Source organism: Aythya ferina (genome assembly GCF_964211825.1).
Source record: "Aythya ferina genome assembly, chromosome: Z".
NCBI classification, from domain to species: Eukaryota; Metazoa; Chordata; class Aves; order Anseriformes; family Anatidae; genus Aythya; species Aythya ferina.
This window is the reverse complement of record NC_140299.1, coordinates 30,772,944-30,800,325: the sequence shown is the minus strand read 5'-3', so window position 1 is coordinate 30,800,325 and position 27,382 is coordinate 30,772,944. Positions and strand designations below refer to the sequence as shown.

The following is a 27,382-nucleotide window of genomic DNA, read 5'->3' as shown; positions in this document are numbered from 1 at the left end:
GATTTTCTTCACCAAAGAGAACTATAGTTACAATCACACTGCTTTGCAATGAGTAATACTGTTCATACAGAAATAAGAGATCAATAGAAAAAAGTAACCTGTGCCTATTTTGGTTTTCTGACTTAAGCCATGATCAGCTCTTCCTCAACTACTCCTGACAAATGTTTGTCTAACATTTAAAAATCTTAAAGGAGTAGATTCTACAAAATCTTTACAGCGTGTTCCAGTATTTCACTATTTTTAGAAAGAAAAATGTGCAGGATGTCATGGTATTAACATAAGCTTCTATTGATACAGTTTAAAGCTGCTACAACTCACCTTGTTCCTAAAATGAAGGAATGGCAATTGATTATGTTCATCTTTAATGTATACATATAATTGTATATATGACACTACTACTTATTTCCTTTCTATTTTCTCCTGGCTACACTGAAGAAGCTTAATTTTTTTCAATCCTCCCTTAACAAATGATTACTGTCTATGAGGAATGATTGAAAGAATTAAAAAAATATATATTTTTAATTAGATATTCATGTCATCTCTTGTTTTCTTCCAGCCCGTTCAGTCTAATGAATATTTCTGAAGCATGTGTGTTCACTGCCAGACACAGTTCTTCAGCTGGGCTCTCATCAAACATTAAGAGAACAAAAAGATTATTCCGTATCTTTCCCAGGCTTCAATCCCAATATAAACTTAAACATCCTGGTCTGATGTTTCATGATTTATAGACCTCGTAACGTTCATTAGCATTGTGACCAGAGTGGTCAAAACTCCAGATGGCAACAGGAGCTATTGCCTAGCCAGACACTCTCATCTTGTATATGCACAGATGATAACTCTTGTAAGTACAGAATCATGGAGTATCCCAAATTGGAAGGGACCCACAAAGAGTCCAACTTCTGGCTCCACATAGGCTCACCTAAAAATTAAACTGTATGTCTGCATACAGTTTAGCATTGTCCAAATGCTTCTTGAAGTCCACCTGGCTTGGTGCCATAAGAACTTCCCTGGGGACCGTGTTCCAGTGCCCTACAACCTACAAGTACTGTACCTACCTCCACTGAATTCTGTAAAATAATTTATTTTACACTATTTCTTCAATACTGTAATATTATTATTACCACACAAAACAGTACATTCAAACCCAAAATAGTAAAGCTCAGCCTATGAAATGCCCTGGGTCCTTGGTTCTTCCTGCAGAAAATTCATCAGGAATAGTTCTTTACTGAGCCTTTCGTTTCACTGAAATATTGAAATAAATGAAGAAAAAATATTTTGAATGCTACTTGACAAGTAATAGATAGTTACAGAAAAACCTTTGACATATCCTAGAAGTTTAACACCTTGGCAGTTCCACATGAAATTTCCCCATCCCCCATGTGATCATCTTATATTACTTAAAATAGACCTCTCTAGATTACCTATTAAGTTCCAAAAGGACATGAAGAGTAATCAGCAAATGTTGCACAGAATTTTATCACCCTTTCAATGACTTAAGTTAAGAGTCATGAAAAGAGTCATCATGAAAATGATGGCTGGTGGCTTGAGATACTGAGGGCTGAAAACAGATCCATACTCCTACATACATGTTTGGCAGCAACTGACCTAGACCATCTCTCTTACTTGAGCATCTCTCTTGCTTGAGTATCAGAATTTACAGCATTATCCAAATCGGAAAGTTTGGATGCATCAAATCTTTTGTTTGTTCACTATTTACAGAAGCTGTCACGGCAAAAAAATATCAGGTGTTTTTTCTTTAAATACATATGCTTTGTACTCTGTTACTGTCTAAGTGTTTAGAAATAATTATCAGTAATGTCACGATAATGTCAGTAATTATCCGTATTTGTTCTTATATTCCACACACTGTTGTTCTATCTGAATGTCCTCTTCGCTTCAAGAAGATTTGCAAAATAACCTTAAAGTACCAGAACAATTTTAGAATCCTATCTACAACAAGCATTAACAAATTATAGGACTGAATTTTGTTTTAATTTTTTTCAGTGACTTTCGATGAACATGCACTTGACAAACAGACAAAGATTTCTTCAAACTTCCCTACAAATGTGTTACTGTTCTATGGTAATTAGCATCAGGTTCCAAGCTAATGTTCTAAATTTTTCAGTTTTTAACAAAAACAGTTATCCTATTGCTCTCATACAAGAGATCTCATGAAAATGGATGTTCTACTCAAAATTCTATTATTTATCACAGGCCTGTTCTCCCCAAAAGGAAATTAACACAACTTTCTGATAGAAGAGTGGGGCTGCATAACCCTGCTTATCTGATAATTAGACACCATGTTAACAACAACCTTTCATTTGCTAGGAAAGACTTCTTTCTTTCCCCCTCGACCTTCTCCTGACTAGAACAATAGTTAGAAAAGCAGTTCCTGAGATCCTGAAACTCACAATTGTCTGATAAGAAAGCTATAACAAGGTTTTCTGGTTACCTACGCAAGATGAAAATTGGATTTTACCTAGTAAGAAAGCCTTGACTTCTAAGATGAAAACACATTACAGAGATAGAAATTGATTCAATAAATATTTTAATAACTATTCACTGAGAAAACAGGGCTAAACATTATTTATGGACTATATTTTTGTAATGAGCGATTGTAAGTCACTATTTTTGTTTTATTTTTCCCAGCTTAGGTAATATCTGCAGTAAAAGCATCAGTTTCTTTTTTGTTTCCTTAACATTGTTGTTTCCTTAGCATTTACAAATGAACCTTAAAAAGTTGAGAGTGTAGAAATACAAAGGTTTTACATTTATTGCTACTTTCACTTTGATGTTTGACAAAGTGATATCACATTTTCCAGTAGATTGAATCCTCATATCTTCTTCAAAATATCTCAAAATTTTATCATGTCATATAAGGATTTACATTTTTAAAGCACTTGAAATATCTGCTTTTAATTCAATAATTGAATGAAAAAAAAAGCTGTGCTGACATCAAAACTGATTACCACATTTCCTTAAGTTGTTTTAAAGAAAGTAAGTATTATTTGATTTACCAGTGCAGCTGACAGATGAATGTTGGTGAAACATAAGAATTTAAACTGGTTGTTTTTTAAATGAATGTATGTTTAGAGATTTTATTAACTACTTTTCTATTTATTCCCGACTATATAAAACTACTGCATACTGCTTTTAATATCGAACAATACTCATTTAGGGGCTTCAAAAGTGAAACCTTTTTCTGACTATACAGCATAGTAAAGCCAAATGCTGTAAAAGAACAATTTCATTCTTGAATGTAATATATTATTCTCTTTCCCTTTCTCTATTCTCCAGCTGCCCACACATACATAACCAAAAGTCTAAAATATTTTCAGCAAATCTCATTTTCTCTCTCTCATGTGCATTTAAATTTTCACTTATTTCACTGAACAAGGTTTTACATCTATATTCTGTTAGCCAAGCCCTTTTTCCTGTGTGTAGACCTTCTCCAAGTTTGTCTCTCTCAATGAAGTTACATTTTACATTGAAATCTAATAACATTTTGCAGATAATTTTTTCTCAGCAAAAGTGCGTTAAGTAAAAAACAGACGCAAAAGCTACATTCCGTATGGAATAATGCATGTGTTTTTGCATTTATTTTTTTTCTTTTTTTTTTTTTTTTGGATGTTTTAGATAACCAAGCAAAATATAAAACTTACGGCTGTCCAGGCTTCTTTTCTGCATCGCGAACACAACCATTTGTAATGGATTTCATGAGAAGGAACACCGTAGCAACCTAGAATAAGAGACTTAATTTGAGTACACAGAATCACACAGAATTGTCTAGGTTGGAAGAGATCTCCAAGGTCACCTACTCCAACCTCTGACCTAACACTAAGAAGTCCTCCACTAAACCGTATCACTAAGCTCTACATCTAAATGTCTTTTAAAGACCTTCAGGGATGGTGACTCCACCACTTCCCTGGGCAGCCTATTCCAATGCCTCACAACCCTTTCAATAAAGAAGCTTTTCCTAACATCCAATCTGAAACTTCCCTGGCGCAACTTTAGTCCATTCCCCCTCGTCCTGTCACCTGGCACATGGGAGAACAGACTAACCCCCACCTCGCTACAGCCTCCTTTAATGTACTTATACAGAGCCATAAGGTCGCCCCTGAGCTTCCTTTTCTCCAGGATGAACAGCACCAGCTCCCTCAGCCACTCCTCATAAGACTTGTTCTCCAGACCCCTCACCAGCTTCATTGCCCTTCTCTGGACTCGCTCGAGCACCTCCATGTCCTTCTTGTAGCGAGGGGCTCAAAACTGAACACAGTACTCAAGGTGCAGCCTTACCAGAGCTGAGTACAGGTAAGCCCTAGTCCTGCTGGCCACACTGCTTCTTATATAAGCCAGGATGCTGTTGGCCTTCTTGGCCACCTGAGCACACTGCTGGCTCATATTCAGCCGACTATCAACCAATACTCCCAGAGTAATATATTCTGCCTTTCTGTCTATGATGTTGTACAATTCAACTGTGTACAAACACTAGTCAAACATAAACTGTGACCCTGTGACCAAGGAGACTTTCCTAATGGTAGGCTTACTGCTATTCTGTATATGTAAATACACACAAATTCCATGTACATGTGTGTATACACAAACATACATTCCATATATGTATGTGTATATACACGCACTTCCCAAAACTTAAAAAAAAAATAAAAAAAATATACAGAGTATTTATTACTTTCTGTGAGTTCAATAGCAAGTCATCAACTCTTCCTGCAGTAACATAGTACAATTTGAATCAATGTACTGACATTCATTCTATGCAATTACACCACACTTCCATGTAAGGATTTTACTTGGAAGTATGGATTTTATTTTACTTTATAAGCCCTACTATCTATAGAAGATACTGCTACATGTTCATGCATTCATCAGTTACTTGAAATAAAAAAATGCAAGGTGGAGGAAATTACTGCATACCTCAAGTCAATAGCAATATTTACAAGCCCTCAAATAGCATTATTTCACCCTTACTACTTAATAAGAATATATCGATATTATGCAGTGCTTTAAAATGATGAGTAAAAGAGGATTTTTACCACTCTGAGTTGAAAGAAAAATTAGAAGTCTGTGCTCTCCAAGGTTATGACGGTTTACAGGGAAGTTAACTCTTTGCTATTTTCACGGCAACCATTAACATATAATAGAACATACAGGTTAAAAAAATGTAGCCAGAGTTCTCAAGCATTAATTATGGAAATGTTTTCCCAGTACTTACTTAGACATAACAGAAATCTCATTAACTATCATTTATCAATAAAACAATTTGAAATTACACTGCTGCTAACTGAGCAATTAGTTTATTTACTTGCATGAACTCGAACACAACACTTTGCACATGAAATCAGAAGACTTGTTCCATCTTCTTCAATAAAGGCATTTGATGGATAGTTTTCAGTGTTTTCTTCACTATAAATAAAACACATCTCTGGAATAAGAGGTTTAGATTTTTCATTTTCATTCATCAATATTTCTTCTGAGTTTGTTTCCCTGTAAGTGGAACCTTCTTCTGCATGATTGTCTGGCTGGAAAATAAACAAAATCTATATTTAAGTTAAAAAAAAAATAAAAGTCTGTCTTACTGCTCCTTTTGATGATGATAAAATGACTTCTCCTCCCCCAGCTCCCCATTAACAATGTTTTATTAAAAAAATCAACTGCTTATGGGTATCTATCACAATAATTCTGTAGTTCCTTAATTATTCAAATAACTGTGAAATCTAAAAAAGCACTCAATCTGCAAATTAATGTTATTGCAACCGCATTCAATGATATTGTACAACTGACTCCCTTTAAGCCTTTTACCTGGGTACAGTGCAAATATTTTTTCCAGTTCCCACGCAGTTGGGCTTCCTATTTAATAGTTTCAGAATTAGTACTAGGGAACTGTATCAGTGTTTTTAGTTGCTGTTTGACACAAATTCCATATGCCGATATTGAACAGTACATTGCATTAGAATGTTTCTATGGGAATACTATTCCTAAGAAGTACCGTGAAAAGTTATTTTTTCAACACTGCAGAAAGAAGATGAGGAAAAGGCTCTGATGAAAAACATTTGACATATAAGAAAGTAGCTAAAAGATGCAAACCTGTGTGGATTCATCACCTTCAAAAGTGTAACTTTTCTCTACATAAGCACCAAACAGAAAGTATATACTGTCTGCAACCAAGGATGAATGCAGGTAGATAGAGTATCAGTACTAATTTTAATGACATTGAGTTAATTTACTTTTCATACAAACCAAATGCGTAATTTTATCTGATTCCTAATTTGCTACTTATTTACTGGAAATGCTGTAGCTGGGCAGATATCTCACATGCTACTCAGAGGTAGAAGTCTAAGGATCTTGCTTACCTTATAGTATGGCATGAGAAGAGTACAAATGGCACAGTGGGGTTCCTTTTTTGCACAAGCTGCATTGTATTCTTTTTCAGCACTGAAATTAGGTACTCTCGTCTGCCAAAGGGAGATCAGAGGCCTAGCCCATGTCTCTGTCTCTTGAACATCCTCTTCCATTACAGTTGTTTCAGGTAGTTCTTAAAGAAAAAATCAGAACAAGAGGCAATTGGCAGAAACTGGAAAACAGGAAGTTCTGCCTGAACATCAGGAAACATTTCTTTACTGTGAAGGTGGTGGAGCACCGGAGCAGTTTGCCCAGAAAGGTGCTGGAGTCTTCCTCCTTGAAGGGCTCAAAAGCCACCTGGACAGGGTCCTGGGCAACCGGTTTGAAGTGTTCCTCCTTGAGCAGAGGGGTTGGATCAGATGTCCTCCAGAGGTCCCTTACAACCTCAACTAGTCTGTGATTCCATGAAAACAAATGCTGTGGTTTAACCGGGCCGGCAGCTAAACACCACACAGCTGTTTGCTCACCCTCCCCCCTCCCTCTCTAGGATGGGGGAGAGAAACGGGAAAGTGAAGCCTGTGAGCTGAGATAGAGACAGTTTATTAAGACAGAAAAATAATAACAATAATAACAATAATGATGATAATAGTACTACTAATAATAATATGTACCAAACAAGTGATGCACAAGGCAATTCCTCGCTCCCCGCTGACCGATGCCCAGCCTAACTCCGAGCAGTCTGGCCATCCCACCCCTGCTAGCCACCTCTATATATTCTTTAACATGATGTCAGATGGTATAGAATACCCCTTTGGCTAGTTTGGGTCAGCTGTCTTGGGTCTCTCCCCTCCCAGCTCTTGCTGCACCCCCAGCCTGCCCGCTGGCAGGACAGAGCAAGAAGCTGAAATGTCCTTGGCTTGGTGTGAGCACTGCTCTGCAACAATTAAAACATCAGCGTGTTATCAGCACTCCTCTCATCCCTATCCAAAACACAGCACCCTACCAGCTACTAGGAAGAAAATTAATTCTGTTCTAACTGAAACCAGGACATATATCTACCCCTTATTCCACACCATTTATGTCATGTTCAGGTTACACACTTTCCCATACATTCTAATTAATCACCATTTTCATCTACAGTATATAGTAATCATGGTAGTGATGACACAGTATTTTATAGTAATTAACGTGATACAATTCACCTAATGGGCTATTTTCACCCAGTTTTATATCCCCTTGAGGTACACACTGGACCTCCCCATTCTTTTGCATTACCCAACAAGTGCATCCAGGCCCCTGAGCAAAAGCAATCCCATGAATGGGTTTGCCTTTTCCTGAGGCAGGAGTAGCACAAACTGTTTTACCCAGCATGTTTCTTACCTGCACTACAGGAACTTTAGCCCCTTCTACAGTACATAACAGGTTTGATTGGGCAGGTCCAGCTCGGTTGGCAGATCCCCTAGTGTTGACTAACCAGGTGGCCTTTGCCAACTGCGTATCCCAGTTTTTGAATGTCCCAGCACCCATTGCTTTCAGTGTAATCTTTAACAGTCCATTGTATCGTTCAACTTTCCCGGAGTCTGGTGCATGATAGGGGATGTGACACACCCACTCAATACCATGCTCTTTGGCCCAAGTGTCTATAAGGTTGTTTCCAAAATGATTCCCATTGTCTGACTCTATTCTTTCTGGGGTGCCATGTTGCCACAGAACTTGCTTTCCAAGGCCCAGGATAGTGTTCTGGGTGGTGGCATGGGACACAGGTTATGTTTCCAGCCATCCAGTGGTTGCTTCCACCATTGTAAGGACGTGGCGCTTGCCATTGCGAGTTTGAGGGAGTGTGATGTAATCAATCTGCCAGGCCTCTCCATATTTATATTTCAGCCATCGTTCTCCATACCAAAGACGCTTTGACCGTTTGGCTTGCTTGACTGCAGCACGTTTCACAATCATGAATAACCTGTGCTATAGTGTCCATGGTCAAGTCCATGCCTCCATCACAAGCTCATCTGTATGTTGCATCCCTACCTTGGTGGCCTGAGGTATCACGAACCCATCGGGCTATAAATAATTCACCTTTATGTCCAGGTCCACCTGAGCCACTTCAGTCTTAGCAGCCTGATCCACCTGCTGGTTGTTTTGATGTTCTTCAGTAGCCTGATTCTTGGACACATCAGCATCTATGTGGCGTACCTTTACAGCCATGTTCTCTACTCGGGCAGCAATATCTTGCCACAATGCAGCAGCCCAGATTTGGGTTTGGGTTTGCCCCTGTGCTGTCAGTTGTTCTGCTTCCACTGCTGTAACCACCCCCACAGGGCATTTGCTACCATCCATGAATCAGTATAGAGAACTGGTCACTTTTCTCTTTCAGCAATATCTAAAGCCAGCTGAATGGTTTTCACTTCTGCAAACTGACTCGATTCACCTTCTCCCTCAGCAGCTTCTGCAACTCATTGTGTAGGACTCCATACAGCAGCCTTTCATCTCCAATGCTTTCCCACAATATGACAGGACCCATCAGTGGACAAGGCATATTTCTTCTCATTTTCTGGTAGCTTGTTGTACAGTGGGGCTTCTTCAGCACAGACCACCTCCTCCTCTGGTGATATCCCAAAGTATTTGCCTTCTGGCCAGTCCATAATCACTTCCAAGATTTCTGGGTGACTGGGGTTTCCTATTCAAGCCCGCTGAGTAATCAGTGCAACCCACTTGCTCCATGTAGCATCAGTTGCATGATGTGTAGAGGGGACCCTTCCTTTGAACATCCAGTCTAGGACTGGCCAGGAAGAGCTGCACTTCAGTACTGACTACTGCTGAAGCAGATCGAACTCCTTCATATGCTGCCAATAGCTTCTTTTTGGTTGGAGTGTAGCGGGCCTCAGATCCTCTGTATTCCTGACTCCAAAACCCTAGGGGTCAACCTCAAGTTTCCCCAGGCTCTTTCTGCCAGAGGCTCCAGGTGGGGCCATTCTCCGCGGCTGCGGTGTAGAGCACATTCTTTACATCTGATCCATTTCGGACTGGCCCAAGGGCTACTGCATGAACTATTTCCTGCTTAATTTGTTCAAAGGCTTGTCGTTGCTCAGGTCCCCATTCAAACTCATTCTTCTTACGGGTTACTTGGTAGAGTGGGTTTACCATCAGTCTGTAATTTGGAACGTGCATTCTTCAAAACACCATGACACCTACGCAAGTTTGTGTTTCTTTTTTGCTAGTTGGTGGAGACATAGCTGTTACTTTGTTGATCACATCCATTGGGATTTGACAGCATCCATCTTGCCATTTTATTCCTAAAAACTGGATCTCTCATGCAGGTCCTTTAACTTTATTTTGTTTCATGGCAAAACTGGCCTTCAGAAGGAGTTGGACTATTTTCTTCCCTTTCTCGAAAACTTCCTCTGCTGTGTCACCCCACACAATAATGTCATCGATGTACTGCAGGTGTTCAGGAGTTTCCCCCTGTTCCAGTGCAGGCTGGATCAGTCCATGGCAAATGGTAGGGCTGTGTTTCCACCCATGGGGCAGCCAATTCCAAGTATATTGGACACACCTTGAAGTGAAAGCAAACTGTGGCCTGCACTCTGCTGCTAGAGGTATGGAGAAGAATGCATCAGCGATATCAGTTGTGGCGTACCACTTGGCTGCCTTTGATTCCAGTTCGTACTGGAGTTCCAGCACGTCCGGCACTGCAGCACTCAGTGGTGGCATGACTTCATTCAGGCCACGATAGTCCATTGTTAAGTCTCCACTCACCATTAGACTTTCGCACTGGCCATATGGGACTATTAAAAGGTGAATGAGTCTTGCTGATCACTCCTTGGCTCTCCAGTTGATGAATTAGCTTATGGATGGGCATCAGGGAGTCTGGGTTGGTGCTATATTGCTGCCAGTGCACAGTTGTGGTAGTGACTGGCACTTGCTGTTCTTCGACCCTCAGCAACCCCACAACACAAGGGTCATCTGAGAGACCAGGCAAGGTAGAAAACTGTTTAATATCCTCTGTCTCTAAGGCAGCTATGCCAAAAGCCCACCGGAACCCTTTTGGGTCCTTGAAAAATCCTCTTCTAAGACAGTTTATGCCAAGGATACATGGAGCATCCCAGCCAGTCACAATACGGTGCTTTTGCCACTCATTCCCAGTCAGACCCACTTCAGCCTCCAGTACAGTTAACTGCTGAGATCCCCCTGTCACTCCATAAATACAGATGGGCTCTGGCCCTTTATAGCTTGATGGCATTAGAGTACATTGTGCACTGGTGTCTACTAAAGCCTTATACTTCTGTGCATCTGATGTGCCAGGCCATCGAACCCACAAAGTCCAATAAACTCAATTGTCATTTTCCTCCCCCTGGCTGGACGCAGGGCCTCTCTAATCCTTGTCAGAATCTTCTTCATTTCTGTGTTTAAAGGACTGCCTGTTGGAAGTTGGAGCAGCAAACTTTTCAGAGAATCCCTTTTTCCCAATTGCTTTCTTTTGCAACTCACGTACCTGTGCCTCTGGGGTCACGGTAGATTTTCCATCCCATTTTCTCATGTCCTCTCCATGGTCTCATACATAAAACCACAGGGTGGCACGGGGTGTGTACCCACCATATCGTCTTCCTTGTGTGGATGAATGCTTACCCCTGATAGCTGGTTTGTACAGGTGGGGAGGAAAATAATCTCTCTTCAAGTTGGTGGAATTTTTCAGACAATTTCTCCAAAGTATTCTCTTTTAGTTAGTGGACATTGCTTTGTTCAGGTAGAGAGGAAGATAAATTCTCTTTAAGTTGGTGGAACTCTTCAGAAAGTTTCTCCACAGCCAAGACGCAGGCCTGTAAGGAAGAAGACAGACTTTCTTCATACTGCTGGAGTTGTTTAGCCACTTCATCCACTGTGGGTTCCTCCTCCTCTTTCCAGGCCATTATTGCCAATGAACTGGCATATGATGATGGTGCACTCCGTACAAACTTCCGCCACATGGGTCGTGTACACTTGACTTCATCTGGATCTGTGGATGTTTGTCCGTAGTCTGGGTCCTCATAAATCACCTCCCATACGGCTAATTCCCTCAGGTACTGGATTCCCTTCTCCACAGTGGTCCATTTGCCTGGTAGACATACAAGTTCTTTCTTGAAGGGATACCTTTCCCTCACAGCTGACAGGAGACACCTCCAGAGGCTGTGAGATCTTGCTCCATCTCCAATTGCTTTGTCAATGCCTGAACATGCTGGTCTGAGTATCCAAAGCATATTCAGCATCTTGGAGAGCTATTGTAACACGCTCGGATGATAAGAGGGCAGTGAAGGAAAAAGGGAGAGTGAACAATTAGGAAAAAATATCTTTCCCTTTCCCCAACACAAATTGGCTCCCTGATGAAAAAAGGCAATAGGTGTAATTGCTAACAGCTTCTGAGATATGGTTTCCAAAGTATAGAGTCGACAACAGTGCTGAGTACAAATACCACGTTAGAGTCATGACCAGAAATTTCATTGTATCATAAGCCACTGTTACAACACACAGTACCATAATGAACTTAAACCAGCACCCAGAAAGGATAAACAGCACGACAGAGAGCACATACAGAAAGTAACGTGCTATAATACTCAATTTGGAAAACAGGCACAGCAGACTTGAGATTAAAGCAATCAGCATTATGACTAGCAACTACTAAGCAGGTCTAATACTTACACCAGTTTTAGTTTAACACACTATGGTCAGATCTGTCGTTACCTCAACCCTTTGGGCCCCACGCTGGGTGCCAAAAGGACTGTTGTGGTTTAACCCGTCTGGCAGCTAAACACCACACAGCTGTTTGCTCACCCTCCTCCCTCCCTCTCTGGGATGGGGGAGAGAAACGGGAAAGTGAAGCCTGTGAGCTGAGATAGAGACAGTTTATTAAGACAGAAAAATAATAACAATAATAACAATAATGATGATAATAGTACTACTAATAATAATGTGTACCAAACAAGTGATGCACAAGGCAATTGCTCACCACCTGCTGACCGATGCCCAGCCTAACTCCGAGCAGTCTGGCCATCCCACCCCTGCTAGCCACCTCTATATATTCTTTAGCATGATGTAAGATGGTATGGAATACCCCTTTGGCTAGTTTGGGTCAGCTGTCTTGGGTCTCTCCCCTCCCAGCTCTTGCTGCACCCTCAGCCTGCCCGTTGGCAGGACAGAGCAAGAAGCTGAAACATCCTTGGCTTGGTGTAAGCACTGCTCTGCAACAATTAAAACATCAGCATGTTATCAGCACTCTTCTCATCCTAAGCCAAAACACAGCACCCTACCAGCTACTAGGAAGAAAATTAACTCTGTCCTGAAACCAGGACAGCAAACAATTGGTTATATTGGCTTTTTGGAACAGAGACAAACAATATTGAATTTGTCATGTTCATTAACAATGAAATCAAACAACTATAAAGAAAATCTGAGAATGAATACAAAGTCTAAAGGAATTATGCATCATGACAAGCACACAAAAAAGCACTTCGACAACTAGGTCATAAGCTGACTGCTCAACAGAAAGTATTCGAAAGCATTTCAGTAGCTCTTCTATTTAGAATTTCTATTCACACTCATCCACAGCTTTAAAGTCTCTGTCTCCACTCCTTAATTCCTCAAACCTCTACGCCGCCACCTATCTGGCCATGTACTGTGCTTTAAGCTCCTCCCAGCCAAAATGTATCTAGCCATGATGAACCAGACATATCACTCTTTTCAGACAAACAGCACCTCTCATTTTTTTTGTGTAATCTGTCACTCGTTTTCCAAAAGAAAAGTTATAATCAGTATATAATGGGGAACAATGAGATCTATGATATAGCTGGACTGACGGGTACACTGCATGCTGTAGTGCATTGCAAGAAAAAATTGTTTTATAATACTAGTGATCTGTTCTAGATGTTTTAGAAGTTTATTTATGAGCTGTGTGTCTGCGTAGCGCTCATTCATAAAGTTGACTATTTAAGCCTCTAGAGTAGTTGGAGAGTAAAAATACTGTTGATGCTTAAAGAGTTTACCCAATAGGCATAATCTAATAGTCATTTGCTGTTGAGAAAGACATGGAAAAAGGAATCCTGGGAAAGGAGACCAAGTGTAAAGCCTTGTCCCAAAGAAATCAATAGCATAATTATTAATGACTGAGTCAACACCAGAATTTCAGCTTAATCACATATTTAAGCTGTTTGGAAACCTCAAGGTATCTTCACAGGCTATCTAGTGACCCTACCTGCAAAATATATGGATTATGAGGAGGGAAGTATTTTTTCATTGTGGAAAGCATTCCTGACAGGAAATTTAAAATTTTCCCCCCCCCCAAATTGTGTCCTTATATATGTGCTCTGATTAATGATCAGATCTGTGGTTCTGTTCATTCAAGTGGGCAGTGATCTTCAATCAATGAGAAGACACACAGGTGCAATTAGAACAGAAGAAAATTGTGTGAATGTGGAAGGCAAAATGGCAAAGAATATTGAAAAGTCATCGAACAGAACTCTCAGATAACAAAAAAGGTCTAAAGTATGCAGTCTGTTTCTAATATTGTATTTAACAAAACATGTTTATTGCAGAAGCAGAAAGTTCCAACAACAGAAATATTCAGTGAAGAACATTAAGCTGAATCATCACATTCTTTCATCCCATGACTGCCTCCATCCATTTAAAAAAAAAAAAGAAACAAAAAAACAGAAGCTTTATGGGTCTCCTCCTATGATAAATTGTCATAAGTTGCTACAAAAGCACTATAAAGTTTATAACATTTCTATCAGCATTGAAAAAATTGGAATTATAATATCTGTATACAAGCAAGCTCAGTGTTTCAAAAAAGTAATTAATACATCCTGAATGTGAATTTTATTCCATTTTATATAGTTTCTCAGAAGAACTCATGTCAATTCAATAAACATTTACCAATAATCCATATAGAAGGAAAATGCAAAATGTCTGAAAAAAAAAAAGCTGTCACCAAGTCAATATTCAGCAGCAGTTTTTTCTTCTGGATAATGCAGCTGCAGAAGAATAGCAATGAAGAAACAGCCAAACATAAGTAGGATATGAAACATAAAATGCCAGGATCACTTTTTTAGTTTTCTGAATTATTTTTTTTTCCTTTTTCTTTTTAATTTAAAGACTTTACTAAGCTCTTAGATTTTTTTTTTTTTAAAGTCCAATCACATTTCTTCTGTTACTTGAAATTTTCCAGATCTGTAAAGCAAACAGATGTGAAATCTCTGCTTATAGTTCCATTATTATCTATTTATTTTTTCCTCACAGAATGGTCTCAAATGTGGCTTTGTTTTTGCTAACTTTTTTCTCCAAATTTGTTCTTTGGCACCATTTCCTTTTAGGAGCTTATATTGCCATTATTTTAAATATTTTCATCATTCTTGTGACCTCACAGTGAATTCAGGGCTTGATCAGTCCAGGTAACAGAGAGGAATATACAATTTATTGAGAGGGTGTATAACTTACATATTCTATATCTATTGTGCACTTTGGACCTGAAATCTTTCCATCTCATGACTGTTGGAATGATAAACTCCTAGCAAAATCCAAACCTGTGCAAGTTTTGCTTCTGCAGCTGAATGTCCCTAAGTCTGCGGGGCCCAATGAGATTCATCCTAGGGTAATTAGAGCTGGCTGATGTCATCATGAGACATCTCTGTTATTTTTCAACAGTCTTGGGAATCTGCAGTGGTCCCAGTTGACTGTAGTGGATGCCCCATCCCTGGAGATGTTCAAGGGTTGCCCAGGGCTGGATGCGGCCCTGGGCAACCTGATCTGGTGGATGACATCCCTGCCTATGGCAGTGGGATTGGAACTAGATGATCTTTAAGGTCCTTTCCAACACAAGCCATTCGATGTTTCTGTGATTCTATGACTGGAAGCTGGCAGACATTGTTCCTGTTCTCAGGAAGGGTAAGAAAGAATAGCCTGGTAATTGCAAACCCGTCAGTCTCACTTCAATGCCTGGAAAATTATGGAAATTATTCTGGGAGTTATCGAAAAACATTTGAAAGACAACACAGTCATTGATCAAAGCCAGCAAGGGTTCATAAGAGGAAAGTCCTGTTTAACTAACTTAATTTCCTTTTAAGACAAAGGAAATGAAGAGCTCATTGAAGAGGTTAAGATTGGAAGAAGCCTGGGCTGCAGTGAAAACACCCTGATTGAGTTTGTGATCTTGAGGGATATAGGTCCAGCTAAGAGCTAAGTCAGGACCCTGAACTTCAGAAGAGAAAACTTCCAGCTGTTCAAAGAATTAGTGGATGAGATCCCATGGGACACAGCCCTTAGGCACACAGGATCTGATGAGAGGTGGCAATTCTTTAAGGATATTTTCCTTGGAGAGCATGAGCTCTCTATTCCCATATGCAATAAATCAAGCAGGGAAGGTACAAAACCAGCCTGGTTGAATAAGGACCTGCTAGTCAAACTTAGGCAGAAGAAAATGCACAGACAGTGAAAACAGGGCCATGTGCCCTGGGAAGAGTACAGGAAGGCCGTCCCAGTGCTGGGATGAGATCAGGAGAGCCAAAGAACTGACAGAACTAAACTCGTCGAGGGATGCAAAGAGTAACAAGAAGGGATTCTACAAGTACACTGGCTGCAAAAGAAAAGACTAAGGAGAGTGAAGCACCTCAGACAAATGAAGACAGAGAACAGGTAACGACAGACTTGGAGGAGGCTGAGGTACATAGCAACTTCTTTGTCTTGGTCTTCACTGCCAGTCAGGCTTCCCACATCTCGTGTCCCCAAACCTCTAGGTGGGGGCTGGGGGAGCAGAGGACCCCCACAGTAAGTGAAGAGCAGATTCAGGACCTCCTGATGCAATTTAACAACTTCAAGTCTACGGGCCCTAACGACATACATCCCAGGGTCCTGAGGGAATTGGCTGATGTAGTCACCAAGCCACCCTTCATTATATTTGAAAAATCATGGCAGTCACCCCAGTGACTGGAAAAAGGGAAACATAACTCCCATTTTTAAAAAGGGTAGAAAGGAAGATATGGGGAACTACACATCAGTGAGTCTCACCTCTGTGCCTGGTAAGATTATGGAACAAATCCTCCTGGAGACAATGCTAAGGCACATGCAGGACAAGGAGGTGATCTGGGATAGCCAGCATGGCTTCACCAACGGTAAATTGTGCCTGACCAATCTGGTGGCCTTCTGTGATAAAGTGACTGCATCAGTCAACAAGGGAAGACTGACTGATATCATCTACTTGACTTCTGTAAGGTCTTTGACAGGGTCCCACACAACAACCTAATCTCTATACTGGGAAGATATGGATTTGAAGGGTGAACCATCCACTGGATAAAGAATTGGCTTGATGGCTGCACCCAGTGAGCAATGATCAATGGTTCTATGTCCAGGGGAAGACCTGTGGCGAGCAGTGTTCCTCAGGGGTCCGTCTTGGGACGGGTGCTTTTCAATATCTTCATCAATGACATAGACAACGGGATTGTGTGCACTCTCAGCAAGTTCGCAGATGACACCAAGCTGAGTGGTGCAGTTGATACAACAGAAGGAAGAGATAGCATTCAAAGGGACTTGGACAGGCTGGAAAAGTGGGCCCACATGAATCACAGTCAGTTCAACAAGTCCAGGTGTAAGGTGCTGCACCTGGGTTGGGGCAATCCCAGACAGGAGTACAGAATGGGAGAACAACTCTTTGAGAGCAGCCCTGAGGGGACAGACTTAGGGATTCTGGTGGAGGAAAGGTTCAACATGAGCCAGCAGTGCACTCTTGCAGCCAAGAAGGCCAACTGCATTATGGGCTGCATCAACAGAGGTACAAGGAGGTAACTGTCCTCCTCTACTCTGCCCTTGTGAGCCCCCACCTGGAGTACTGCATCCAAGTTTGGGGCCTCAAGCACAACAAAGATGTGAACATGTTAGAGCAAGTCCAGAGAAGGGCTGCAAAGATTCTGAGATGGCTGGAGCACCCTTCCTATGAATAAAGACAGAGACAGCTGGGGATGTTCAGCCTGGAGGAGAGAAGGCTCTGGGGAGACCCGATTAACATATTTCTGTACATAAAGGGGTCTTATAAAAAAATATGGAGGACGACTCTTTACTCAGGTAGATAATGACAGGACAAGGGGAAACGTTCTTAAACTGAAAGGGGATATATTTAGACTAGATATTAAGAGGAAAATTCTACACTGTAAGGGCAGTAAGGCACTGGTACAGGTTGCCCAGAGAAGTTGTGGATGCCCCATCCCTGGAGGTGCTTGAGGCCAGCCTGGATGGAACCTTGAGCAACCTGATCTCATGTGTGGCATCCCTACCTACAGGTGGGAGGGTGGAACTAGATGATCTTTTAAAGGATCCTTGGAAGGTCCCTTCCAACTTGAGCCATTCTGTGATTCTACAATTCTATGATTACCCATCTAGTTGACCAATGGAAGCCAAGCAGACGTGATCTTTTTGAATTTCAGCAAAGCCTTTGTTACTGTCTATGACAACATCCTTCTGGTAAAAAAAAGGACTGGCATACAGCTTTACAAGTTCTTACTATACAGTGTGAACAGCAGGCTGATGGTGCAGTACTGTGTGCAGTTTTGGATGCCACAATTTAAGGATATTGAAGGACAGTGTCCAAACAAGGGCAGCAAGGATGAAGGAAGGTCTAACCAGGAAGACATATGAGACATAGACACAGGAGAGGCTGAAATCACTTAGTTTGTTCAGCCTAGAGGATATTGAGAGGCAACCTCATTGCAGCTTACAACTTCCTCACAAGAGGAGAAGAGGGGCAGGTGCTGAACTCTGCTCTCTGGGGACAGTGACAGGACCCAAGGGAACAGCATGGAGCTGGCACAGGGGAGGGTCAGGCTGGGGGTTAGGAAAAGGTTCTTCATTGAGGGGGTGGTCGGGCACTGGGACAGGCTCCCCAGGGAAGTAAGTGGTCATGGCACCAAGCCTGATGGAGTTCAAGAAGCATTTGAACAACACTCTTAGACATATGATCTGATTTTTAGGTAGTCCTGTGTGGAGTCAGGAGTTGGACTGCACAATCCTTGTGGGTCCCTTCCAACTTGGGATGTTCTGGTATTGTGTGACTGCACCACTCCTTATCATTGCTGAATGATTCTTCCATGGGCTTTGAAGTCTTAACCCTGAACATCAGCCTATTATGGTACTTTTGAGACAAAATTTATCTTCAGTTTTTTAATTGTGGAACCAATTCTAGAATGACAGTTCTCTTACACTGTTCTCTGGTTTACCATTGCCTACAGTACACTGATATGTTCAACACTGTATTGGTTCTGCTTTAATGAGGTCAATATTTACATCGCTACTACCTATGAACTCCACCATTCCTGTTCTCCCTTGAAATTTTTTTACAAATCCTTTCCAGACTGAGGGAGTGAAAAGAATGCAAAGGCCAGGAGAAAAGCTGGAAATACTCTTACAACATTTTGTTTTGCTTTAAAGAGCCTTGTATTTATTTTCAAACCTCATTCCAAATGAAGTCAGGGACAAAATGCCATAGGCAAACATACTGAACTGCTACAGCCTCCAAAAAAATTAACACTTTTAGTAAATTTATTTTTCCCCTTGCATTACGTTTAGAACAACTACTTCCACTTACTTTTTGACTTAAAGCCCTCCTATGTTGCCTCAGATCTCTAACATCTCTAATTATTCCTTCCATCTACTTTGAGATAGCTCTGTCTTCTCCATGCTCCTTACTGCAGTCTTTCAGCCCATTTGCATCAAATATGACACCCAAGCTCTCTTATGTGATGCTCTTGCATGTTACTCCTTGTAATCTCTCTCTCTTCTTTACCAAATCAAACCCCATAGCTCACCCAGGCAAAGAAAAATATCCTCCTTTCAAAGGGAGGCTAGCTAGCCCACCACTTTTGAAAGGAATGTGATATAAAATTAAGAGTATACAAATCAAGACTGCAGAGAAAGGATGTTCTTGAGAGAGAGAGATAACGTTTCTGATCCTCTATTGTCACTGCTGTATGTTTTATGATTCTCAGTTCTCTCCAAGAATTTGCTAGGCAACCCTGAGCTTAATTTATCATCTTTCAAGAGCTTCAGAAATATTATTTCATCTCCTCACAATCAATATTCACCTACCCACACACCAAAATCACAAAATGTCAAATAAAATTGATATTAAAAAAAGTTAGAGTACGTGACTCCCATTACAGAATATGACAATGTTGCCTTCAGTAACTTTCTCACCAGGTAGAAAATGCAATCTTATACATAAATATTCTTCATAAATTGAATATCAGCAATATCACTTTGTTTACTTTTTCAAACACACACCAAGAGCATTTACAGGAAGGATTTGCAAGTTAGCTTCCTAGCGGGTACAGGTGTAGTTAGCTTCCTGGTTTCCATTAAGTCAGACAAGTTATATAGCATGAATAAAAACTGAGAGTCTAGTTATCCAAATGGGCAAGAAAATAAAGAACAGTTTCCAAACAGTTTGAACAAAAAAAAAAAAGCAGTGTAAAAATCACTTGACGTAACAAATGCTATTGTCCTGGAACATGTTACAGCCATTCTTTACTTGTTCATGTGATAATTCCAAAATACTGTTAATTTCCCCCTAAAAACATGGAAAACTTGTACTTTTGTAGAAATTATTTTGCTATTTATTCTGTATATTGACTCCTTCCATTACTTACTACATAACTGAAGAGCAATCAGTGACTTGGCCTAAAATAGATTTACTTTCCTGACTCACATTGGTCTGAGTGGGAGGTTCAGGGTGCTTCAAGTGAATTCAGATTTTGACCAGATATATCTGCTAGAGGCACAGAGGGTATCAGCACCTCCTTACACTCTTACTGCAATGGTAAAAGGGACACAAGACAACTGCAACCTCCAGTTTCACTCCATTCAAAATCCATTTCAACTGAGGATCCTCAAAGAATGAAAAGCCTGCAGAAGAGGAGGCTAAGGGGCAACCGTATCACTCTCTCTAAGTACCTTATAGGAAGCTGTAGCAAGGTGGGGATTGGTCTATTCTCCCACACGCCCAGTGATAGGATGAGGGGGAATGGGCTCAAGTTGCGCCAGGGAAGGTTTAGGTTGGATATTAGGAAAAACTTCTTTACCGAAAGGGTTGTAAGGCATTGGAATGGGCTTAACCACAGATGTGGTTAAGTCAGCATCCTTGGAGGTCTTTAAAAGATGTTTAGATGTAGAGCATAGTGATATGGTTTAGTGGAGGACTTTTAGTGTTAGGTCAGAGGTTAGACTAGGTGATCTTGGAGGTCTCTTGCAACCTAGATGATTCTGTGATTCTGTGATAAACAATTTGCAGTGTTCACACCGACTAAAAAGTTTCAGAATCTCCACTGTCATACTACCTATCAGTGCAGTTTCTTAACACTGAAGATTTGACAAAACCAAACTTTGCCCTCCAAAAATCACATCTACTTTCCAAGACCAGTGCATAATGTTTCATGAAGCACTTATGAGCATGACACTTCACTAAAAATCTTACATATTGGTGCTTTTCTGCAAGAAGCTGAGAATGTTGTCTGAGTGCTGTGAGAATAAGGTTTGATGATCACTTATGCAACAATGCCAACCATCAACACCATTATTCAGGTCATTATTCAGTCAAATTGCTTTGTGATACATTGGCCTTGCTCTAAAAGCAGCTACCAATGGCCCAAATAGATAATCTGAAAGATTCAGATCAGCCAGTGCTGTGATATTGGATACAGTCTCTGGTATACAGTGTATCTCTAATGAGCATTTCTTTTATAAAAACACATGAAATTCAGCTAAGCAATCTGTCTTGATTTTCATGTCTGCTGTCACCTGGATCAAATCACTGACACTTCCTAACTGGCAGTAAGTACATGAGTAGGATTCTGAATGGGTGCTTATCAGAATCCCCTGGTAAGAACTCAGATGTGTCATTTGCTTTTTACAACTTACATTCCAAATTAAGAATTAATCAAAACAAAAGTGAATATTGCATTCTTGACACTCTTTGGTAAAGAAAAGTCAAATCAACTTACACATACTACAGAATACATCTTGCTGTCAGAGGAAATAAAATACAGGAGCTGCACCTGCTAGCCATGACAAGGAAATTGAATATACATTAGTTGCTCAATTGACAGCACTTTTCAAGATTCCAAATTCTCAGCCATAACACTCTGAAAAATACTCAAAGAACCATCTTTAAAGTCTTCAGTTGATCTATCTATTCCTGTTGTTTGATCTCCATCTGAATCATAACACTCTAGATATAGTATTTATTCCCATAGCAACAAATATTATATCAAAAATTCAAGCTGTCATGTCAGCTACAAAAATAAACATCTCTTTAGCAGAATGCCTTCTCTATACAGAATGCTATCCAATGTTCAAGTGTAAATGTTACACTAAATCTGAAATATAAGTGCAACTTACACAAATTCAAAATTGCTTAACAATGAGAGAGATCTGTAATTATATGATTCACTTTCTTACATTTAAGTTCTCTTTTTCTCTGAGGCTATTTGTCCAGGAGATCTTCTGTAGATAAGGCACCATGATTACAGGCTGACTATAGTAAGATCTATGTATTCATTCCTCACTTAGAAGGGAAACCAAGAGAAGAACCTAGAACGCTTTCTCAGTATGTATTAAAATTCTGTAACTACAAAGATACAGTAGATAGTTTATTTATGTAAACTGCAAAACTGAAATTCCTCTGGTTACCACATGAAGCCTTTATTATACGCAAATTTACATGCTTGAGGAATTATATAGAATAAAAACTAAATAATCTACACTAAAATAAACTATTTTACATTAAAACGGACTATTTACACAACATCTTGCAACACATAAAAATTCAATTAAACTAAATTTTTAAAAGATTTTAAAATGATTCAGTATAAGAAAGAAAAATAAAGACTTGTAGTTGCATCGTTAAGAACATCTACGTAGACACAACTCCTTGAAATCATAGCTAAAACAGATCAAACACAGTCAGGAAACAAAACAACAGCAACTGCAAGCTTATGCACTAGCATTTAAGTGAGGACATGTGAAGGTGACACTATCGTGGTTGCCTGCTACAGGAGACCTGACCAGGCAGAACAAGTGCCTGAGCCCCTCTATAGACAGACAGTAGCAGTATCACATTCGTAGTCCCTGTTCCTCATGGGATACTTCTACCACCCTGATATCAGTTGAAGGATCACCACAGCAGGACATATGCAGTCAATGTTTCTGGAGTGCACTGACAGTATCTTCCTCCTTTGGGTCATAGAGGAGCCAGTAAGGGGAGGAGCTCTGTTGTACCTCCACTCACTAATAACGAAGGGTTTGTTGGGAAAATGAAGGTCAAAGACAGCTTTGGCTGCAATAGAGTTCAAGATCCTAAGGGCATGGAGAAGGGTGAAAAGCAAGGTCACAAAAATGAACATTGGCCACTTCAGCGATCTACTTGGAAGATGGGATAAGGCCCTGACAAGAAAAGGGGCCCAAGAAAGCTGGTTAATATTGAAGTGTCACCTCCTCCAAGCTCAAAAGATGTCCAAAAGAGGAAATCAGGCAAAAATGCCAGGAAGCCTGCATAGATGAACATGTGGCCAAATGCAAACACGGGAAGGAAGAATACATAGTGTGGAAGCAAGGACAGGTAACCTGGACCGAACACAAAGACATTGTCTGAGCATCCAGAAGTGAAGTTAGGAAAGCTAAGGCCCAAGTGGAACAGAAACTGGCTGGGGATGACAAAGTCAACAAGAAGAGCTTCTGTAAGTACACTGGGGAGAAAAGAAGTCTAGAGAGAATGTGGGCCCATAGCTGAACAAGATGGAGTACCCACACAGGACAGGGAAAAGTCTGAGGTACCGAATGGCTTCTTTGCCTCTGTCTGTGATAACAAGCCTAACCCTCAGGCAACACAGGTCCCAGAGACTATAGGAATAACAGGAAGCAAGAAAGATTTAGTCTTGGTGGAAGAGGATCCAGTCAGGGAAATCTTAAGCAGACTAGACATATATTTGTTTTATGCAACTACGAGAGTGAGGGATAGATCATGGTGATTGTCAGAAGTGCTTGAAGACTGGAGGAAAGTAGATGTCACTCTTATCTTCAAGAATGGCAAGAAGGAGGACACAGAACTAATGGCTGGCCACCATGGATTCATCAATGGAAAGTCATGCTTGGCCAACTAGGTAAAACTGAAATGACTGGTCTGGTAGATGCTGTCAGAACATTGGATATTGTCTACATGGACTGCAGTAAGGCCTTTGACACTCCCATAAATCAGTTCCTTGTAAACAATCTACTAACCTATGAGCCAGATGAGCAGGCAATCTGGGGGCTAGTGATCAGTGGAACAGTCTAGTCAGAGGCTTGTAACTAGCAGTGTACCCCAGGAGTTAATACTGGGTTCAGTCTTGTCTAACATCTTCATTAATGATTTGTATCACCCACTCCTCTCAGTTTTGTCATCTGTGGACTTGGGAGTACACCAAGGGCCATGCTGCCATCCAGAAGGACTTTGACAGACCAGAGAAATAGGCAGGCAGGAACCTCATGCAGTTCAACAAAAAGTGCAAGGTCCTGCACGTGGCAAGGAACAACCCCAGGCACCAGGACATACTGGGGTATACCAAGCTGGAAAACAGCTTGTCAGAAAAGGACCTGAGGAGTCCTGGTGGATACCAAGTTGAACATGAGCCAGTAGGGTGCCCTTGCTAATACCGAAAAAAAATATATATATTAAAAAAAAAAAAGGTATGTGCTGCATTAAACAGCTCTCTAGACATGGACTTAGTCAACCAGGTCTAAAAGACCCTGCTTGAGCACAGGGCTTGGACCAGATGACATTCCACCTCAATCATTCTGTGAAAGTTAAATATCATAGAACTTCTACAACCTACTATCCTTTTAAAGTTCAAAACATTACTGTAAATGTACATTAAGATAAGCTCTAATCTCAAACCAGCCATCACCTTTACAATTCTGAATTAAACTTCAATTGCCCATGTGTAATGAATAAGAGCTACAGGGATCTCACAAGATGTAGTTCATTAACAAGGATATGTAACTCAAAGTAAACAAATGTGAGGTTATCTATCAGAGTTTCAAGAATTCTCTGATTCAAAGGAGGAAACAAAGAAACAAAAATACAAGGCGGTCTTGTCTTTAAACAACATAAAAGGAGCTCCATGTTCAGTTATTATTTTGTACAGCAGAAGAAATTTTGGACATCCTGTGTGAAAGAGGACTTTAAGCAGTGGAGACTCTTTTATTCTGCCTAACAAACACTTGCAGTCTCTCCTGAAATATTCTTTATGATGGAGGCATATTTTGTATGTAAATCAGGGCATTGTTCCTCTAATTTATACATTTATCCTTCATGCATCATGTTATCAGTCAATAAACTGCTACAATGCAAGAAGACTCAGAGGAGATGGGCAAGGGCTCTGCGCTCATGAATTTCAGGAAAAAAATCTAAGGAGTGACTGACCACAGCTGTTGCAAAAGAAGCTGAATTTATCACAACATAAAGAGGACCAGATGGTGGTCTTTGTTTTAGATAAACAGCTGTATCAGTTGGGTGGATCAGCTCATCGTGTAAATGTTTTTCCCTGAGCTGATGAGAAGAGTGTGAATGTCTTCCTGAGCCAGCCAGACCAGAATATAGGAACTGTGTATGTGGCTCTGTCCTACACAGAGTATAAGAGCTGACCACGGAGCAAAGTGACCTTCAAAGACGGTGACAGGTCTGAGCTGACTTCAACTCATGCAATGCTTTCTCGCTACTGGTGACATCCAGCATCTTGACAGTGACCATATAAAGACCAGTAGTGAAAGACACATTTCTTCTGCGATCCAACTGTATACTGCAATTGCTATACTGTGGTTGTATTGTGATCTCAGTACATTGCTGTATCACTCTGCTAATTTGTAACATCAAATATCTTCCAGTAAATTTGGTATTGCATGCATTTAAATAACTTGGTCAGAGTAATGGACTCAGTCACAAACATAAAATTGAGTTCTGTTGCACAGGTATTGTGCATCGTATGTACAAGTAAAAAGACAGAGCTGAGCTGTGCTAGAGTAAACATATGCTTAAAACCCTTTACTGGTTATCCTTTGACTATATATCTCATGATTATTCATACACCTTAACAACAAATCATTAAGTATATTGTCAGTATGCTTTGATAAAAAGCATGTGAAGTGGATGACATTTCTGTCCATTATCTCCTTTCAATGGGACATTACCATGCAAATCTGTTAGTATGCAAACCTTTGTTTTTTTAAGAGACTCTCATATGAACAATGTCTGTTGCTTTAAACTTCTGCTATGTTTCTGTCTGTGACTGAATATTCACACAAAAGTCTACAATGGATCAATACCCCTGAAGTATTAATGGAATGACATTATACAGGATATTTCTTTATGTTTAAATACCTCCTCACTACCATCCCTAACAGTGGCTAGAGATTCCAATTTTTCATGAAGTACTGGGACATTTTTATTTTACTGCAACTGTAATGATTTGTTGTAGTATTATTTTACCAGATAAAATTCATAGTGAGGTTAAATATTTTGTTTCCTGTGTGAATAGAGCAAGTAGTCCTTTTCTGCTTCAAAGAGAGACAGAAACACTTGGTGAGCCAATTAATGACTTTAAATAAATGCAAAACTGTTGTTATAAAACTCACTGTATCATACAATAATTCAGCCATAGTGGTACTGATGCTATTAAGGTGATTACCAATGCGAAATTCCATTCTAGTTCCTGTGACCACATTTGTACTTGAAAAGAGTATTTATATTGTATTAGTTTATCTGTGTAATGTAATTCAGGATATACCAGTTTTCAGTCACCAAGTATTTATAGACACCTGTATCCCTCTACATATCTAAGAAAAGTTAAAAAATTAACAAAATATCTAGCTAAAAATGCAAACTATACCCCAGAATGGGTTTTCATAGAAAGACAACTCCTTCTAAAAAAAACAGTATGTATGAACAGTTACTGAGCTATTTTCCAAATGGGTAAGTGAATGAAATAAATGTTCTCACAAATGTTATTGGTTTAATAGTTCGTGACAAACTTGTTCCAACACTCAATACCATTGCTTTGAGTGATTTTTGCTTACTAAGTTAAACTCAGATTCTCAGACGGAAAACATTTGGGCCATTTGCAGAATGGGCCGTTGCCAGTATTTGCTGATTTAACCCAGCAGATGTGAAAAGCCATAGACACTAATACAGTACAATTTGCTTTTGCCAATCACAACAATGATTTTGCTGCTTGGGGTTATGTTCCACTGATGTTTCCTGGTTTTGTACAGCAGCATTCTCTGCAATGAACAGCATAGCAGCATCTGTTATTTTTCAGGTAGTTGAACATAATCTGAGCCCTGGGAGGCATTACGGGCAGTTTCAAATGTCCTGGAGGAACTAATAAAAAAAAATTCGGTCAGGGAGAAAGACCTGGAATTTTGAACTTCACTGTTCCTGCAGTATATCAGCAAACTCAATTTCAGAAATTCTGTTTCTTCTTTTTTTTTTTTCTTTTTTCAGTATGAAAGCCTAACTTTCATAGCAAAACATGAAAATGTAACGACTTCAATTTCTTGTGACAGTACTCTAAAATACATATACATTCTTGGTTAGGGAGTTTAATTTCTGAATTATAAATTAAGGCTTCAGTTCTCATAAAAAGTGTATGTGAAGACAGCCAAACTGAAGCAGAGCACTAGAGACTAAACCTAACAGCTCCTGGACTAAATAAAATTTAGCTCAAAAGATAATAGAGTGATTTACTTAAAAAGTAAAATATCAAAAAGCTGCAACATTCCAGTTGCAGTAGATTTCAAAACATTTTGAGAAGTCAGAAAAAATCAGAGTTCAAAAAACTTTTAAAAGGATGATTTAAAAGATACATTTAGATACTGGGATACTCTGATTTTTCTTAAGGATGTTATTAGAGTCCTGTAATGAAATTCACGTTTGGTTTGTGATTTAACTGTGTATAACAATTGCTACATGTTGCTCAACATAATTTGT

The 27,382-nt window shown here is 40.0% G+C and overlaps 1 protein-coding gene across 5 annotated transcripts in view; it reads right to left on the bottom strand.

Moving 5' to 3' along the window:
• The window catches only part of KDM4C (lysine demethylase 4C), a 286,486-nt gene that overhangs the window by 92,336 nt on the left and 166,768 nt on the right, over positions 1–27,382 (bottom strand). For 4 of the 5 annotated variants that reach the window (XR_014687589.1, XM_084505428.1, XM_084505429.1 and 1 more), the window contains 3 exons: positions 6,369–6,550; positions 5,321–5,537; positions 3,663–3,739 (listed from right to left, as the gene is read on the bottom strand). Coding sequence is in view for 4 of the 5 variants with exons in the window: in XM_084505428.1 (XP_084361554.1) it covers positions 3,663–3,739; positions 5,321–5,537; positions 6,369–6,550 (476 nt within the window). In the remaining variant the exon portion in view is untranslated. The remainder of the gene's footprint in view (positions 1–3,662; positions 3,740–5,320; positions 5,538–6,368; positions 6,551–27,382) is intronic. The other variant, XM_084505430.1, reaches the window with a different exon arrangement.